Genomic DNA, 19322 nt, shown 5'->3' with positions numbered 1-19322 from the left:
TTACTAATTTGCCAACTATGGATATAATAATTTCTAAGTCTGTTTTTTCTCTCTACATATGGGAATGTAGCAAGGCCATTGTGAATATTAAATGAGAATGTAACATTTAGCACAGGAATAGCTATTATGTTTATTAATAAAAATGCTGGTTGACAGATGAAAACAAAGATTGAGGCGGAATCATAGTATTCTCTTTGTCATTTTTCTGTGGGAAAATAACCCCATCCTTGAGTAAAACCAAGAAATGGGGAGGAAATGGAGAAAGCCAATTATAAATTGGTTGTTTTTGACACTTATTTGTGGCTTCAGGATAATTACTTTTATAGGGAGGGAGAAGATTCTTTGCTTTGTGTTAACCCTTTGCCTTTTTGGCATATAGATAATTCACTACCAAGGACTTGAAAGAATAGATTTATGTAGCTATTCAACAGATTTTAAGGCTTTGTTCCACATCCAGATGGGAAGACAGTATTATTTCTTTTGTGAAATTCAAGTGATTAGTAGAATTTTACAATTAGAATTTCTCCAATATGGGGTTTTCATTTTTCTCTTTCAAAATATGATTTGGTTGACTGAATTTAACAACTCAAGTTGTTAGTAAATCTTAAATTTCTTTTGTGTAAACTTCTTTACATTCTTGAAAATAACATACATCTAGTAGATTAAAAATGGTCTAGAGGAAATAGGCAGAAAACCTTGGGCTTATGGTATTTATGTTCTCATGAAATGCTCCTCCATCTCTAGTTCTTTCATGGGTTCACTGCATTCTCACTGCAGCTGTCACTGTAGGGTTAAACATTTGCCATATTGCAACATACGAAAGCAGTTAAACTGTTTGGAATTGTTTACTTGCTAAAACCACTGTTAGTCAGCAGAGGCAGTACACCAGATTTCCTTGTGGCTTTTAGTGGAAAATGTTAAAAGCGCACTCATTTTTCAGTTATAGAATTTTTTAGTTTGATCTGGATTAGTCACAGAACTGGCATGAACCTTCTAATTGTGAAGGCTGTCCAAACGCACCGTTTTTTTCTCCTGCTAGAGGAAGTCACATCCGGAGCAGTAGCTCAGCTCTCTGGTAAGTGAAACATGTGAGCATTACTAGGCATTTCACCCTGCGGTTCTGCAGTCCTTGCTCTTCAGAGTGTTGCTCAGTTGGAATGCTTCAATGGGGCCGATCCTGAGGTTCTCTGGTTTTTAAGGACTTACTACTCATTCAGAGGTGTCAGTGGCGGTTTGTAAGATCATATGAGGAACAGGAAAGCATCTGAAATCGACTGAAAAGGAAAACTGTAGCGGTTTTCACAGTGGAAGGAAACTATATTGGCACAGAGGCAGATGACTGAATAAAGTAGTTGGCTCAGAGAAGATGCACAGTCTGCTGTTTTTTCCTCTGAATGAAGACTCTTTGATGGAAGCTGCATTCATGTGGAGATCAAAGAAAACACTGGAATGATAAACTACTGGAGTTTTCTCCCTCTCTTTTTTAAAAATGAAAAGCCTGAAGCCGTAATTTGAGCTCAGACGCCTTCTAATTCCTTCACAGCCTGCCTGTTCCGTTAGGATTCTCCGCTAACACCGCGTCTGCTTGGTGCCTGTGCCCTTTCGCTGAAGCAGCCACAGACCACTGCCTGATGGAGGAGCAGTGAACACTCTGCTTTTCCTGTGCTGTCGATGGGAATAAAGCTAACTGTTTTCCTCTCTTATATGGAATATCTGGACTAATCAAGCCGTATTCTAGTACCAAGAGTCCTATTGTCTCTTGTGGTCTGACTCATTGCATGTAAATGTACTGCAGCTTTGCTATTAATGCAGAGTGTTGTTTTTTTTCTTTCTCAAACACAGAAAGAATTGTCAACCTCTGAGCAACGTTTTGAGAGCTCTAGCTGTAGTTTTTTGTTTTTTTTTTTTTCCCTCTGGATAGTATCTGTATTAAACCAGCGAAGCTGAAGAAGTGAAGACAAATTAGAAGTGGAAACCGAATAGTGAGATTTTATATTTTATTTTCAATGATAAGCAAGCCAGCTGCTGGTAACTATGACCTTGCAGGCAGGAGTGGGCATCGCTGTGACCGTCTGTCTCAGCACTTGCTTCTCGTCTTATTCTGTTGTGTGTGGTGCTATCACCCGAACAGTGATCTTTTTATGCAAGTGAATTTCTGTAAAACAGAGTAGTAATATGACTATTTTGGTAGCGGAAAAATAGTTTTAAATGAGCTGATTCCGGACTCAGTTTTAGTTCTTGACATGTTGATGTGAAATTTCTTCTAAGTTTTACAGTTAACCGACAGAAAATAATAGAATTGGGGTTTTTTTTTTCTTTTTTTAGGGAGTTATGTAGTTATAATTTTAAGCTTTAGTTTTTCTGATAGTGCTTGTTAACTTTAAAAACACCAGCTGTGCTTTTTAGAGGATGATTCTAAGTGCTGTACAGAAGAGGAGGAAAAGCTACTTGTGCTCTTCCAACTGTGACTTTTACCACGTAGCTTAGAATTCAGCTTTTTAAAAGAACGAATGAGTCGAGTGTGTATTGTTGTTTTGGAGGAGGTAGAAGATGAGTCTCCTGCATTCATTTCTAAATTGCCACAGGAAAATAAATCCCTACATTCTCCACCTTCGGGAAATGTATTGGTAAGATACGAGAGTTTATATGTTTACTATCTTTTACTGAACTAGCAGGGTAAATTTTATTTTTTAAGAATAAATGCAAATTAATTTCCGCTAGTTTCATTAAAAACTCAAGTGAAAGCAATATAGGTGTGTGAGTATGATGTAATATTACTTGTGTATAAATGCACACATTTCCTATTTTCACTTTTTCAGATGTTTCGGTAACATTTCAGACTTTATCTCTTAATCTCTTAAAATGAGTCTAAAAAATAATTTGAGGATAGTAGGCTACAGCACCCATGTTTCAGTTTTTACTTTGTGGTTTTAGAAACTAATGTAGCAAGTATGAGGAACTGTACGTTTTAGGAAAGTTGACTGTTGTCAGCAACACCGAGACACAGCCTTCTCTGTCGTGAATTTTATATATTTACATGCAGGGCTGTTACAGAGAAAGAATCAGACTTCATCTTTAATTTTATTTTTAAACCTTATCAATTAACTTTTTGTTTGAGAGTATAATGTGATACCTTATCAGAGAGGCTATATCGTTGATTAAGAACTTGTTACATTTAGACATGCATGTGTCTGCTTCTTCATGTTACTCAGATTTATAGTAATTTTTGGTCTTTGAATAATAATGATTTTCATCAGCTGTCAGGTTTTCTTTGGATTTTTATCTTTACACATGGAATGCTAACTCATGCAAATTATTCGGGTCCCCGGAACAGAGCTGCTCAAAGAGGCTTCCTCTGTGGGCTCCTTGTCAAATGCCTGTTTGACGAGCTGTGTCCTGCAAGTATGTGTTGAGATGTCTCACTTGTATTTATTTGGAAGATACTTTCTTTTTACCATCTGTATAAAAAAAGGTTTCCACTCATATAAAATCTAATTATGGTTATAATACTACCTAATTTTGGTCATGTGGAATTGATTTTTTTTTTCAATTAGGCCTACTCTTTTTTCCAGGGATTTCAGAGGAATCTTGTACTTTCATATGATTTGACTTCATGAAACTTGGTTCGTGTCAAAAGCCAAGTGATTTTTGTTGTGATAGGGAAGAAAAATCTTAGATTTAAAAGTTATGTGGAAATAGCTTTAGCATCATCCCTGTGGTGTGATTAATGTTTTTATTACTCTCTTGTATTTTAGCCCTCACTGGTGCAAGCTATATTTAATGGAGATCCTGATGAAGTTCGAGCACTAATATTTAAGAAAGAAGATGTTAACTTTCAGGTAAAACAGTTTCACTGATACCAGCCTTGAAGCGTACTTTGCTAGAGTTGATTTTTGTTAAAAGACCTAACATAATTCTGTAAGTTTCTCTAAGCAAAGGTAGAAAGGTCTTGAGGTAAAAAGGAAAGGACTGGACGTGTATATTCAGGGTAATTACTAAAACCTAGGACAAGTAGGAGTCAGTGAAGGATTTTTGTTCCCCCAACCTTTTACTTTGAAATTTTTCACAGAAAAATTGAAAAACTTCTTTGAATAGCCATATAACCTCCAGCATTGATAACATTTGCCGTATTTGCTTTCTCTCCAATATTTACACAAGTTATATTTATACTACACATATATTTATTCTTTTTCTGAATCCCATTTGAAAGTAAGTTATAGACATCATGACACTTCACTGTTAAATATTCAGATGAGGATTCTTTATTGTGAACTTAGAATAAGAGACATGCCTTAAATTTATAATATATCTAACTTGGTTCTGAGGTTAAATTGCTTTCTGTAAGTAATCATGGTAAACATTATACACAGAGATGCATCTATTTGGGTATCACAGTAAATAAAAACATTGTTTGAAAGTTCTTCAGACTTTTAAAGATACAGTGGATTTAACATTCAGGACTGATGTGAGGGACAGTTTTGGAGAGTGGCTATGTAGCTAATTCTGTGTATGTTTCTCCAGTGGCGAAACTTTTTAATTTACTAAGCTGAGGTGGGTGAAAATACATAATTAACTATAATAACATCAAATTTTTTACTGTATATATTTTTACTGGAAGTTAATGTTTTCAGTATCTTTTTCATACGTGATTCAGTTCTCTAAATGATGGAGAGTAGGGAGAAGTCGTGATTCATAAGGTCCCTATAGCAACAGCAAAACAGATGACCTGGAATTGATTGGCCAGTTCTAAGAAAGCCGTGTTCTGCCACCTCATCTCCAGCACTCATCTTTCCCCTCTTCTTTTGGACAGTGTATCATGACCACTTGATGTTAAGTAGATATAAGAAGTATCTTATTTTTTAAGGTTGAATTAACTGAGTAAATTTGAATCGTTAGCTAAAATGATTCATCCTCACATTCTGAAATGTAACCAAAATGCTATTATTACATTTTTCCCTTAAACATTGTGTTTAAGTTTATATTTACTGGAAACATCTACCTCATTCAGGATTTATTTTAAATGAAGTGCTGGTTACTTTATATAATTGGGGTATCCTGGAGAGTATACTCAAGACAAAATAATTGTAGGGGTATACACTTAGGAGAAGGAGAAAAAGGCATTTTGTTCTATTTAATATACTATTTTTTGTTGTTTTAAACAGAACTCTAACAAATCTCATCTTATTGAGGAAGTTTGGTCTATAATCCTACTAACCATGGTTAATATTTCTATCATTATAAAGCCTCATTATAGCCAACTGCTTTTCTGCTATAATAATCAAATTATCTTAAATTTTAAAAGTTTTATCCTCAAAAGATTGTTTTTAAGAATCAGTTTATTCCACTGTGATATCCTTAGAAACCGTTCTGTGTCTGTAACTAGTGTGTGACCTCTTAACTTTTATGACTTTTAGTCTTTGCTTTTCTCCTTATAGATTCCTTTCTTTGCTTACTTTTAAAATATTGTTTCTTAACATCTGCTAGCTTGATCTCTTGTCTGAAACATAGAACCAAGCTTAGAACTAAAAGCTTGGTTAGTGTTTCAAATCAGTAGACCCTTCTTGAGGGAGACTTTGTCTTTAATGATTCATGGGGTTTTGACAGTTTTTTAATGGTTCCTTTTCTCTTGTAACTCTTGATAGTTGACAGTATTGTCATCATCATATTTGTTGTCTTTGGCTATCCTTCTAATTTAGGGTGGCAATTTTTTACCCTTATTTTTATCCTCATGATAAGGAATTGCATAGGATTTTAAGAGGCAAGTGTGTATGTTTGTAATAAAACTTACACTGTTCTATAATATAAAACCTACTCATTCTAGATAGGTAATAAAATATTTTTAAGCTTTATGTCAGTGCAACAGTGGTGTTTTCTAAAATAATTTATTCAGATGAGTATTTGAGAATGACATCTTTTTGAAACTTAAATTTTTTAAAGTTACTTTTGTTCTTAGAGTGAGTAAAAGAGTTCAGATTTGTCTCTATACTGTTAAATAAACATTATTAATTTAGGTTAGCTTCTTGAGTCATATCCTGAAGTATTGAATACTATGGACCACTAAATAGCATCTTTCTTAGTAACGTATCTAATTGATTTTTTAAAAACTGATAAAAAATATTATGCATTCATATAATTTGGTCTGAGAAGGAAGTCTTTTATTGTGGAAGCTACCTGAGATGATTTCACTAGAAGATATGGGAGTTTTCTTTTTGGAGACTTTGGCCCACAAGTGGTTGATTATCTGAGTAAATACAGGAATTTGTTGCTTATACAGGAATTTAGTCCAGAACAGGGTGTTTGGGGGTTGGTTCAGACAGTAGTATCGTGGCCCTAGGTGGGCTTCTCTGGGCGACTCTCTGCTTCTCCTCCTGGTGAAGGGATACCTGCTGCATCCTGCCAGAGAAACTGGCAAAGGAAGTTCTCTGTAAATTTCCTTTTTTTCTTCTTCAATCAAGCAAAAGATCTTTTTCAGAATCCCTACAAAACTTCCTGAGGTTCCTTGGTTACCAGCCCACTGTAAACCAGTCCATCAGCAGAGGTAGAATGGGATTAGCTTTTTGTTTAGATAAGTCATTGTTCATCACCAGGTTCATCCTGTGGCATGAGAGTAGCAGCTTATCCTCAGTGATTATATTTCTATCTGGAGAAAATCAGCGTTTTCAGGAAGGAATAAAGGGAATAGTTGTTTGGCTAGGTAACCTAGTAGAAGATTTTTGATTGCCTAAAAACAGTTGGAATAGCAAACTTTTAGAAAAATAGGTCACTCGGATGTGGAAGAAGCACTGTATGCCAAATAGGTAAAACAGTTAAAAACAAAAATTCAAAGGAAGCTTGATAGTCATAATTTAAAGAATTTAAGAAGGCTTTCTTATCTCTCCTTGCTGTTCTTTGGAACTCTGCATTCAGGTGGGTGTATCTTTCCTCTCCTCTGTTGCCTTTTGTGTCTCTTCTCAAGTGGACGTTCTGCAGTGAACAATGCAAAGAAAGAGAGGAAAACAATAGAATGGGAAAGACTAGAGAACTCTCTAAGAAAATTTGAGATACCAAGGGAACATTTCATGCAAAGATGGGTACACTAAAGGACAGAAGCAGTATGGACCTAACAGAGGCAGAAAATATTAAGAAGAGGTGGCAAGAATACACAGAAGAACTGTATAAAACAGATCTTAATGACCCAGATAACCAATATGGTGTGATCACTCGCCTAGAGCCAAACATCTTAGAGTGTGAAGTCTAGTGGGCCTTAGGAATCTCATCTACGAACAAAGCTAGTGGAGGTGATGGAATTCCAGCTGAGCCATTTCCAGTCCTAAAAGATGATGCTGTGAAAGTGCTGCACTCAATATGCCAGCAAATTTGGAAAACTCAGCAGTGGCCTCAGAACTGGAAAAGGTCAGTTTTCATTCCAATCCCAAAGAAAGGCAATGCCAAGGAATGCTCAAACTACCGCACAGTTGCACTCATCTCACATGCTAGTAAAGTAATGCTCAAAATCCTTTAGCTAGGTTTCAACAGTATATGAACAAAAAACTTCTAGATGTACCAGCTGGATTTAGAAAAGGCAGGGGAACCAGAGATCAAATTGCCAGCATCCACTGGATCATAGAAAAAGCAAGAGGATTCCAGAAAAAGCTGTTTCATTGACTATGCTAAAGCCTTTGACTGTGTGGATCACAACAAACTGTGGAAAATTTTCTTAAAAGGTGGAAATACCAGACCACCATACCTGCCTCCTGTGAAATCTGTATGCAGGTCAAGAAACTACAGTTAGAATTGGTCATGGAACAATGAACTGGTTCAGAATTCAGAAAGGAGAACATGAAGGCTGTATATTGTCACCCTGCTCATTATATGCCAGGTGCGGGGCTGGATGAAACACAAGCTGGAATCAGGATCACCACGAAAAATACCGGTAACCTCAGATATGCAGATGACACTACCCTAATGGCAGAAAGTGAAGAGAAAGTAAAGAGCCTCTTGATGAAAGTGAAAGAGGAGAGTGAAAAGCTGGCTTAAAACTCAAAAAAAATGAAGATCATTGTATCTGGTCCCTTCCCTTCATGGCAAATAGATGGGGAAACAGTGGAAATAGTGAGAGACTTTATTTTCTTGGGCTCTAAAATCACTGCAGATGGTTACTGCAGCCATGAAATTAAAAGACGCTTGTTCTTTGGAAGAAAAGCTATGGCAAACCTAGACAGCATATTTGGAGAAGGCAATGGCACCCCACTCCAGTACTCTTGCCTGGAAAATCCCATGGACGGAGGAGCCTGGTAGGCTGCCGTCCATGGGGTCTGCAAAGAGTCAGACACAACTGAGCGACTTCACTTTCACTTTTCACTTTCATGCACTGGAGAAGGAAATGGCAACCCACGCCAGTGTTCTCGCCTGGAGAATCCCAGGGATGGTGGAGCCTGGTGGGCTCTCGTCTATGGGGTCACACAGAGTCGGACACGACTGAAGTGACTTAGCAGCAGCAGCAGCAGCAGCAGACAGCATATTAAAAAGCAGAGTCATCACTTTGCTGACAAAGGTCAGTATAGTCAAGCTATGGTTCTTCCATTAGTGATGTACATATGTGAAAGTTGGACCATAAAAAGGCTGAGCACTGAAGAATTGATGCTTTTTGTTGTCCTTGCCGAGGTCAGTCTCGTAGCTGTTCAGGTGTGCTGTCTTGTGAGTTGCCCAAGGACAGTCTCCAGAGGGCCTCGCTCCTTCCTGGTACCATGTGTGTGCTCCTGACCTGTGTGAAGATGGTCTTGTCAAAAGTAGTGACATGAGAAATCCTGCAAATGGTAATCTGGTGATCAGCATGTTTCCCTTGGGCCTGGATTTCCACTATGTTAGTGAGTGTAGGAAAATACTGTGTCTGTTATGGATGAAAATTCAATGTATGCTGTGAATTTGTTGGTTTGAAACATTGAAAAATTTTCATTAGACAGTGTTTACATACCTCACCTGAAGAACCTTTGAGAGTGTATATATGAAATTTAAAATATATTAAGTTGCTTTAAAAACAATATGTATAGCTATAAAAGTTGGAGTTATTTTAACTTTGAATATGTACCAAGTCTCAAATATTAAAAAAAAAAAAAAAAAAAAGAACTGATGCTTTTGAACTGTGGTGCTGGAGAAGACTTGACAGTCCCTAGGATAGCAAGGAGATCCAACCAGTCCATCCTAAAGGAAATCAACCCTGAATAGTCACTGGAAGGACTGATGCTGAAGCTGAAGCTTCAGTAACTCTGTCCAGGCCAGCTGATGCAAAGAGCTGATGCATTGGAAAATACCTTAATGCTGGAAAGATTGAGGGTAGAAGGAGAAAGGGGTGACAGAGGATGAGATGGTTGGATGGCATATTGACTGAATGGCTGTAAGTTTGAGCAAACTGGGAGACAAGAAGGACAGGGAAGCCTGGTGTGCTGCTGTCCATGGGGTCGCAAAGAGTTGAATATGACTGAGCAACTGAACAGCAACAATGTAAAGAACAGTTTACAAGATTATTATCTGAACAGGAATATAATTTGAAAGGTCTAAGTGCTTCTGTCACCCTTATTGTGAAAGTGAAAGTTGCTCAGTTGTGTCCGACCCTTTGTGACCCCATGGACTATACAGTCCATGCAATTCTCCAGGCCAGAATATTGGAGTGGGTAGTCTTTCCTCTTCTCCAGGGGATCATCCCAACCCAGGAATCAAACCCAGGTCTCCTGCATTGCAGGCAGATTCTTTACCAGCTGAGCCACAAATCCATTTGACTCTTTAGGACTCACTTTTTTTGTTGTAAAACGTGTAGGTTTACATTAATGGCCCTCATGGTTTTCTTCACACCCTAAACTTAAACTTGTGAGGCTCTAAAAATGTCAGACGAATGATCTCCTGCTTTTGTCCAGAAGTTTTCATTTGTGTTTTCAGATTTATATGGCAATAATAATAATACCTTTCCCTAGTATTATCAGAATTTAATGACATATTATGGAGCCCAAATAATTTGAAATATTAATTACACATTTCAGAGAAAAGGTATGACTTTATTGGAAAATTTTCCACAAGCAAGAATTGTTTTTTTCTATCCAGAGTGATATAAATTGGTGTTAATTATTGAGTTTGTATTTCAGAGGCAGCAGTGTGCCTAAACCTTTTTACGGTTACTTGCTGTAACTCACACAACAATCTTGTAAAGTTGGTAGGTTGACATTTCCATCCCAGCAATAGGTGACAAAACTAAAACTCAGGAAGTATTTAGCAGAACAGGAATTTGAACCTATGTAGTACTCTTGCCTGGAAAATCCCATGGGCGGAGGAGCCTGGTGGGCTGCGGTCCATGGAGTCTCGAAGAGTCGGACATGACTGAGCGACTTGACTTTCACTTTTCACTTTCATGCATTGGAGAAGGAAATGGCAACCCACTCCAGTGTCCTTGCCTGAAGAATCCCAGGGATGGCAGAGCCTGGTGGGCTGCTCTCTGTGGGGTCGTACAGAGTTGGACACGACTGAAGCGACTTAGCAGCAGCAGTGGCAGCAGTTTTGACAGAACCTGGGGAAATTAAAAAGTAAATTCAAGATATTTGTTTCTTTTGCCAAATAGTGCCATAAAACAGTAATAGTTTAAAAAAATGGATTTTCTTTCCCCTAAAAGTTATGTCCACATTCTGTATACAAATGTAATCCTAAATTTCATAATCAAATACTGGTAAATTTTAGCATTGCAAATAAGTGAATAAACAAGCCTCCTTTAGTGCCATAGTTTTTGGCTGGATAAAAATGTCATTCAAAGTAGTATCAAACCAGGGGTAATTATAATCCAGCCAACAGTGCTTTTAAAAGTGTTTAAATCAGAGGAAGTCTTAGATTATGAATTCTATGACTGTGACCCTTTTTAAACTCAGAAGAGTCGTTAAGAACTAGTCAGTAGATCTTGCCTGTATCATATAAGCTTGATAATTTTGAAAATGCTGCCTTGTATATTTTGCATATTGGTTTCTAAATTTAGATGTACTTTTTTATTGAAAAATTTTTAGGATTGATTTTGCCAAAGTAGTCTTAAAAATATTGATGTCTGTTAAGCTTTCAAAAAATACTTTCTGGGATCATGGAAATGAGGTTGCTTTACTCTGTCAGATGAAGTTGTTTGGCAAATACATACATCTGCATATATGTGTACATACATCACACAAGCAGATCATTTGTTTTCAGTATTATTGTAATAAGATTGTTGGCAGTTCACACAAAATAGTAAACTGTAAGTTTACACAAATTGCCTGAATTCTACCCACCCTCATTCTTCACTGTTCTCTAGCCTTTTCTAGAAATTACCAAGAAGTGCCCTAATCTTTAATAAATCCTTCTGGTGACCACACAGTGCCTCTGCTGGCTGTCAGTACACCAAGCTGTTCATGTTCTGGAAGAGGTTTTTAACAACCTCCTCTCTGTTACTTAAGGTTATTACGTGTACTCTCTGTCCCCAAAACGTTTTTGTGTGCCTAGTCTTTTGCAGCTCTTTACAGTAATTAGTATTGGAGCCCACAAACCCCCATCTCACGTGTACCCACACGGTTCCCAGCTGGCTTCCACTGAGCATGAGGTAAAACAGGGAAGGACCGAGAGAAGAGCCAGCTTCGCTCCCACCCTTGAGAGGGCCACCTGTAGTTTCTCCATCCCTAAATGCTGCGCCTCTCCTCTGTTCTTGCTAGTGCTTCTAGGTTTCAGCCTCAGACTTTCAAAGTTTCTTTACCAGTGTTCAGCTTTCCTCCAGAATCCATAAATGAGCATATGTTCCATGTCGTTGTCTGTGAATGTCTTATTATGATAGGCCTGAAACAAAGAAAGTTTTGTCCAATGAAACCAGCAGTTTTTGTAGCTAGAAACTGATGATGACTTATCTCTGATGGTGACTTATCTCTCTATTCCACTAACTGCTTTTTATTTAACAAATATGTTTCCCCATTTTTCCTTTTTTTTTAATTCCCAATGTATTTGGAGAATTAGTCCATACTAGTTAGCCTAGAGAGAGCTTCCTTATTCCTTATATTCACATAGTTCTGCCGTTATGTGTTTATGAGTATTTAATCAGTCCCCCTCTTAGAGGACATTTGAGTTATTTTTAGTCTTGCTGATTGGTAATAAATGAGATAAATTCACCAAGTAAAGAAAAATTCTAATGAGCAAGCAGAATTTTTATTTATTTAATTTTTTTTTTAAAGTGAAAGGTTTATTTAGGGAGATACATACTCCATAGATGGGGCTTCCCTGGTGACTTAGTGGCAAAGACTCTGCCTGCAGTGTGGGAGACGTGGGTTTAGTCCCTGGGTCAGCAAGATCATCTGGAGGAGGAAATGGCAACCCACTCCAGTATTCTTGCCTGGAGAGTCCCATGGGCAGAGAAGCCTTGTGGGCTACAGTCCATGGGCTGCAAAGTCGGACACAACTGAGCACATATGCACACACACTTCATAGACAGTGTAGGCTGACCCAAGGTGAGCACATGCTAGCAAAACTTTCATAATATTGGAATTTATTATGAGTTACTGTAAATATATTATCAGCTTCCCAAATAGACTAAATGTTCTGTAAGTTCTTTATTTGAAGCAATTTTAATGGACATGTTTATATAAATTGGCGGTAGATAAATAATGATAATTATATAACAACAATGTCTTAGATTGTGTCCTGAATTGCAGACTGAGCTGAACTTGCTAATTGCTCTGATAAGTCTCAATTAGTGCCTCAGTCTATTTTTAAATTTTATTGAGATATAATTGACATGCAGTAAGTTACATATATTTGAAGTGTACAATTTTATAAGTTTTGATATGGGTGTACGCCTGTGAAACCATCAGCACAGTCAAGATAGTTAACATTCCTCTTATTCTCAAAAGATTCTATTTGCCCCTGACCTCTAATCTACTTTGTGTCACGATAGATTAACTTGAATGCTTTATACGATAGGTCCTTCTTCCGTCTAGCTCCTTTAACTCAGCATAAGTGTTCTGAAATTCATCCATCTTGAGGCTTATGCTAATAGTTCATTCCTTTCTGTTGCTGAATAGTATTCATTTGTATTGATATACACAATTTGTTTATCTACTCACCTGTTCATGAGGGATTTTTTTTTTATTTGTTACAAATAAAGCTGCTTTGAAGGTATGTCTACAAGTCTTTGTATGAACATATGCTTTCCTTTCTCTTGGGTAAATACCTAGTGGCAGAATGGTTGGACCATATGGTAGGTGTATGTTTCACTTTTTAAGAAACTGCCAACTGTTTCCAAACTGGATCAACCATTGTACATTCCCACTAACAGGACTGAGAATTCCAATTTTTTCCACATCCCACCAATGTTTGGTATGATTAGTATTTTCTAATCTTAAACATTCTAATAGATGAGTATCTCACTGTAGCTTTGATTTACATTTCTGAGATAACTCATGATGTTGAGCATCTTTTCATTGCTCCTAGGGAGTCTTTATATCCTTTGGGAAATGTCTTTTCAAATGTTTTTGGTAATATTTTGTCTTACTAGATAGACTCTTGAGTTTTGAGAGCTCTTTATATGTTCTGACCACAAATCCTCAATCTGTGGCTCTATTTTCAGTCTTATGAGTGTGTTTGGAGAGCAGAGGTTTAAGAATTTGATGATATCCAGTTTCTCAATTTATTCTTTTATGGATTTTGGTTTGGGTATGTAAAAAAAAAAGTCTCTATCTCAGCATCACATAGATTTTCTCCTATCTTCTAAAAGTTTTATTGTTGTTCATTCACTGAGTCAGGTCTGACTCTTTGTGAACTGTAGCACGCCAGGCTCCTCTGTCCTTCACTATCTCCCGGAGTTTGCTCAAACTCATGTCCATTACATTTTTTTTTTTTTTTTCAGATTTGTCCATATCTCACACATTTTGTTCCTACTATAAATGTTGTTTAATTTCAAAGTAGGATAATTTTTCCCCACTCCTGAGGTAATTTTTCCTGAGTACATTGCCCAAGGCTCTGGGAGTGGTAAGTTTCTCAAGCCTGGCTGGTAGGAACAGTACACGGTTCCCTGTGTGAAGACTGAGTACTGTCTCCTCTGATGCGTGCATTCCTGTTGGCGATGATATGTGGTGCTGTGCTAAGTCACTTCATCGTGTCCAACTCTGAACCCATGGACTGTAGCCCGCCAGGCCCCACTGTCCATGGGGTTCTCTAAGCAAGAATACTGGAGTGGGTTGCCATTTCCTTATCACCTCCAAATTGTGTTTTTTGTTGGGATGCATGAGTGTGTGTGAAAAGTCTTTCATATTACAATAATTCGTGGCCCTCCCAAGGGCCAAAGAACATAAATTAGGTACACAGTCATTAAAATTTCCTCAAGGCAATTAAGAAAGAGTCATCTAAAAAGTCTCTTGGGTTCAAGTGATAAAGAAAAAAAGATTGAAAAGCACTGCTTTAGTCATTTTGGGTGGTTCTTTTCACAAGTCTCCACTCGTTAAAAGTCCCTTGCACATGTGCTGCTCAGTTCTTAGCACAAAGGATATTCTGCAGGTCTTTAGGATTCTCTTTTTGTATCATCTCTCCACTCTGATACTCTGCCCTGAGAACTCTTATCCCAGTTTTCTCCCCAGACTGCCAGCTCTGTCTCTTCAGCTCAGGGAAATATGCCTATTAAAAATATACTTAGCTCTGTAAAAAGCCATTAAGAAGCATTTTACTGATTGAAACAGCTGACATTCCAGTGAGTGTTTTCACACTTGCACCTTACATATTTTGTGGAATGGCAATTTTCTATGATAGTCCAGCAGTCTTTTTGAAAAAGAATTTCTCTCCATTAGTTTTTGAAACAATTGTGTTGTATCTGATAATTAAAATTGCCCATTCATAGATGGCATTACCTTTGCCTCCTCTTACTCTTATTGATACGGAATCTTGGTGTTTTTTTCTTTCTTTCTTTCTTTTTAATGAAAAGCAAGTAAGCCTTAGCCTAGGAATATCTGATTGCTGCTAAATGCGTACACCAGAGAGTAAATTCAATGTTTAGGATGCTCTGTGGACTTGTCATTTTAATATTACTACTGATAGAGCAATATCTAGATTACAACATGAATTAAAACTAGATTCAAAACTTCTTAAATAGAATTTGCTCCAGGGCAAGAATCAAGCCTTCCATTGTGTAAGATAGATAGCACTGGAAAGGGGTTTTGGAGGTGTAGTAGTTATGTCTTTCGGCTAAGACCCCTGGAGTTTGATGTGGTCACTTGCATTTAGCAGAGATAGCGTAAGAGCCTCATGTTCTTAATGTCCAGTTCCGTTTTCTGTCCGTGTTGTCCGCACTGGCTTCTCACCCCTGTTTCTGCCCAGTGACTTAGGATTAGAACAAATCTCTTAGCTTTTCTCTTGTAGCTGTAAGTATGTAGAAGCAAAGTCGCTCAGTCGTGTCCGACTCTTTGCGACCCCATGGACTGTAACCTACCAAGCTCCTCTGTCCGTGGGATTTTCCAGGCAATAGTACTGGAGTGGATTGCCATTTCCTTCTCCAGGGGATCTTCCTGACCCAGGGATTGAACCTGGGTCTCCGGCATTGTAGACAGATGCTTTACCATCTGAGCCAACGCTTAGTAAATATTTGGTAGTCTAACTTGATGTAATTTGGTATGCTGGTTCACTCCCTTAACAACGAGGTGCTGTCAGCTGTGCTGGGTCCTGGGGAGACCGTCATACATGCCTTTCCCCATGTTGCTGATGCTCTGTCCCGACTCGGGGGGTCAGCTGTGCCCACACTGCTCCCCGCTCTCTCTGTCTTGCCTCCCATTTCTGTTCATCCTACAAGTCGCAGCTCGTGTCAGTCAGGGTGCTTCCAGTGGTCCACAAAGCCCTCATTTCCTGGTGCACATATCCTGTAGAATCCCCGGTACTGTAAGTACGATAGGATGGCACTCGTGTGAGTTTATGACATCCAGCACAGTTGACTTTCTAAAGGTGAGATTAGCTGGGTGGGCCTGACCTAATGACGTGAACTGTTTAAATCTGGGTCTAGAGTCAGAAACAAAGGGAGTAAGGAATGTGATATGAGACAGATTCTCTGTTGTTGGTTTTAAAGATGGAGGGGCCACAGGTCAACGATTGTCTATGGGAGCAGAAGGAAGGAACCTTCTGGTTGACAGGAAGGAAGATTGGAACTTCAGTCTCACAACCGCAGGAACCAGATTTTGCCTGAATGAGCCTTGGAAGTGAATTCTTCCTTAGGCCTCCTTTTGTGAGCACAGCCCATTGACACCTTGGTTCCAACTTTACCAGCTACCCTCAGCAAAGAACCCAGCCAACACCATACCTGGACTTCTACCCGACAGAACTCTAACCAGTAGATGATTATTGCTTTAAGCTGCTGTACTTAACGGTCATTTCTTACGCCGTAATACAAAATTAATATGAGGTTTAAGCATCTCTTTTGATGGAGCACCTTTCCTGCTCCCCCGGGTGGTATTCTGTCACCCTGATTAGATGGCTGTATTACTCTGATCTGCTTCGTAGCGTCTTACTTTAGTTGTGTCGTGTTCAGTAACTCTCTGGAGATAGACAGTTTGTTTGAATTCTCTATGTTTAGACCCAGTATAGTCATCCCTCATTGGTAGAGTATTGGTTCTAGGAACTCCCCACTGTTACCCTATCTCATCTGCCAGGTAGCCAGAATCTGTGGATGATCAACAAGATCCTTGTATGAAATAGTAGTATATGCCATTTGTATAACCCATATACATCCTCCCATATACTTTAAATCATCTCTAGATGACTCACAATATCTAATACAGAATAAATACTGTATAAATAGTTGTAAATACAATGTAAATGCTATACATAGCTGCTGGCCTGGGAACTGTCTGGAATTGTTTTTCTCAAGTATATATGATCCAGGTATACAAAGGACTAACTATATGTTCAGTTCTGTTGAGTTGCTCAGTTGTGTCTGACTCTTTGTGACCCCATGGACTGCAGCACACCAGGCTTCCCTGTCCATCACCAACTCCTGGAGCTTGCTCAGACTCATGCCCATCCAGTCAGTGATGCCAACCATCTCATCCTCTGTCGTCCCCTTCTCCTCCTGCCTTCAATCTTACACAGCATCAGGGTCTTTTCACATGAGTTGGTTCTTTGCATCAGGTAGCCAGAATATTGGAGCTTCATCTTCAGCATCAGTCCTTCCAATGAATATTAAGGACTGATTTCCTTCAGGATGGACTGGTTTGAAATCCTTGTAGTCCAAGGAACTCTCAAGAGTCTTCTCCAACACCACAGTTCAGAAGCGTCAGTTCTTCGATGCTCAGCTTTCTTTATGGTCCAACTCTCATGTTCATACATGACTACTGGAAAAACCGTAGCTTTGACTAGATGGACCTTTGTTGTCAAAGTGATGTCTCTGCTTTTTAATATGCTGTCTAGGCTGGTCTTAGCCAAGGAGTAAGCGTCTTTTAATTTCATGGCTGCAGTCACCATCTGCAGTGATTTTGGAGCCCAAGAAAATAAAATCTGTCACTGTTGCCATTTTTTCACCTTCTATTTACCATAAAGTGATGGGACAGGATGGATGCCATGATCTTCGTTTTTTGAGTGTTGAGTTTTAAGCCAGCTTTTTCACTCTCCTCTTTCACTCATCAAGAGACTCTTTAGATCCTCTTCGCTTTCTGCCATAAGGGTGGTGTCATCTGCATATCTGAGGTTATTGGTATTTCTCCCGGCAGTTTTGATTCCAACTTGTGCTTCATCCAGCCCAGCATTTTGCATGATGTATTCTGCGTGTAAGTTAAATAATCACGGTGACAATATACAGCCTTGATATACTCCTTTCCCAATTTGGAAGCAGTCTGTTGTTCCATATCTGGTTCTAACTGTTGCTTCTTTACCTGCATACAGATTTCTCAGGAGGCAAGTAAGGTGATCTGGTATTCTCATCTCTTATTAGAGAATTTTCCACAGTTTGTTGTGATCCATACAGTCAAAGGCTTTGGCATAGTGAATAAAGCAGAAGTAGATGTTTTTCTGGAACCGTCTTGCTTTTTCTGTCATCTGATGGCTGTTGGCAATTTGATCTCGGTTTCCTCTGCCTTTTCAAAATCCAGCTTTTGAACATCTGGAAGTTCTTGGGTCACGTACTGTTGAAGCCTCGCTTGGAGAATTTTGAGCATTACTTTGCTAGTGTGTGAAGGCGTGCAGTTGTGTGGTAGTTTGAACGTTCTTTGGCATTTCCTTTCTTTGGGATTAGAGTGAAAACTGACCTCTTCCAGTCCTGTGTAGCCATTTGTATAGTGTTAGAAATGAATGAATAATAAGACATAATCTTTGACTTCAGCAGGTTTATAGTCTTGAGTTTGGCTGTGTTGTTTGTCGGTGTTTTTTTTGTGTGTCAGGCGTGTATTGGTTTTGGTTTTAGTGGATAGGAGCAATCTTCTGTCAGTTGTTGTTTCATCTCTTAAGTTGTGTTCGACTCTGTGACTCCATGAACTCTAGGCCACTAGGCTTCTCTGTCCATGGGATTTCCTGGGCAAGAATGCTGGAGCGGGTTGCCATTTCCTTCTTCAGGGATTGAACCCTCATGTCCTGCATTGGCAGGCAGATTCTTTACCACTGAGCCACCAGGGAAGCCCCCTACTACTCAGTTGCCCAACTCCTACTAAGGTAAACTGGCTTCCTTTCTTGTATTCCCATCAGTACTTGCTTAGACAGTTCAAATAACTATAACAGAGGAAGGGTGAATGCTTTAAAAAAAAAAAAAAAGAGGGGACCAAAACCAAAAAAATAAATGCACTTGAAATGCAGGCAAGCAAAGGCTCTTATAAAGAATAATCTTATTGTATGCCCCATTCTGCTAGAGGTCTGTCAAGAATACTGATCTTAAAGGGGACGGCAGGAGGTGGCTTTTTGTTCTCTGCCAAAGGCTTCCTGAATGCTGAGGGATGGACGCTGGTTCTTAAGGAAGGCATTTAATTAAGTTTTTAGCATTGCATTTCCCTGTCAGCCCTCAAAAGCCAAACTTTACTGTTTAATGACAAGTCTCACTCATAATCAGTAAATAAAAGTAAAGTTTGCAGGATTACTGAGCAAAGCTCAAAAGCAGCACAGGAAACAATGGAAAGGTCACAGGTGAAGAGGGGATTCAGGGACGTTACTCTGTGTTAAGAACTGCCTAATAAAGCCAAGAACTGTGTAATAAAACCATTTTTTGATGATATGGGCTTCAGTTTTCATTCAGGTCATGCTGCCAGAACAGCACACGAAAACAAGTCTAGCTACCTAATACACTGATAATTTTGTATAAACCGAAGAACCTGTACTAGCCAGAGTCAGATTTGGGAAAGGAA

At 38.7% G+C, this 19322-nt stretch overlaps 1 protein-coding gene across 8 annotated transcripts in view; it reads left to right on the top strand.

The window, feature by feature from the left end:
- Positions 1-19322, top strand: part of ANKRD28 (ankyrin repeat domain 28) — a 213084-nt gene that overhangs the window by 86252 nt on the left and 107510 nt on the right. For 3 of the 8 annotated variants that reach the window (XM_069568331.1, XM_069568377.1, XM_069568341.1), the window contains exon 2: positions 3756-3839. In XM_069568331.1, coding sequence (XP_069424432.1) covers positions 3756-3839 — 84 coding nt within the window. Of the gene's footprint in view, positions 1-860; positions 2628-3755; positions 3840-19322 lie in introns of those variants that run through there. The other 5 variants (XM_069568366.1, XM_069568358.1, XM_069568322.1 and 2 more) reach the window with 5 other exon arrangements.

This window comes from Ovis canadensis, chromosome 1, assembly GCF_042477335.2.
Source record: "Ovis canadensis isolate MfBH-ARS-UI-01 breed Bighorn chromosome 1, ARS-UI_OviCan_v2, whole genome shotgun sequence".
NCBI classification, from domain to species: domain Eukaryota; kingdom Metazoa; phylum Chordata; class Mammalia; order Artiodactyla; family Bovidae; genus Ovis; species Ovis canadensis.
This window is presented reverse-complemented; position numbering and strand designations above follow the sequence as displayed.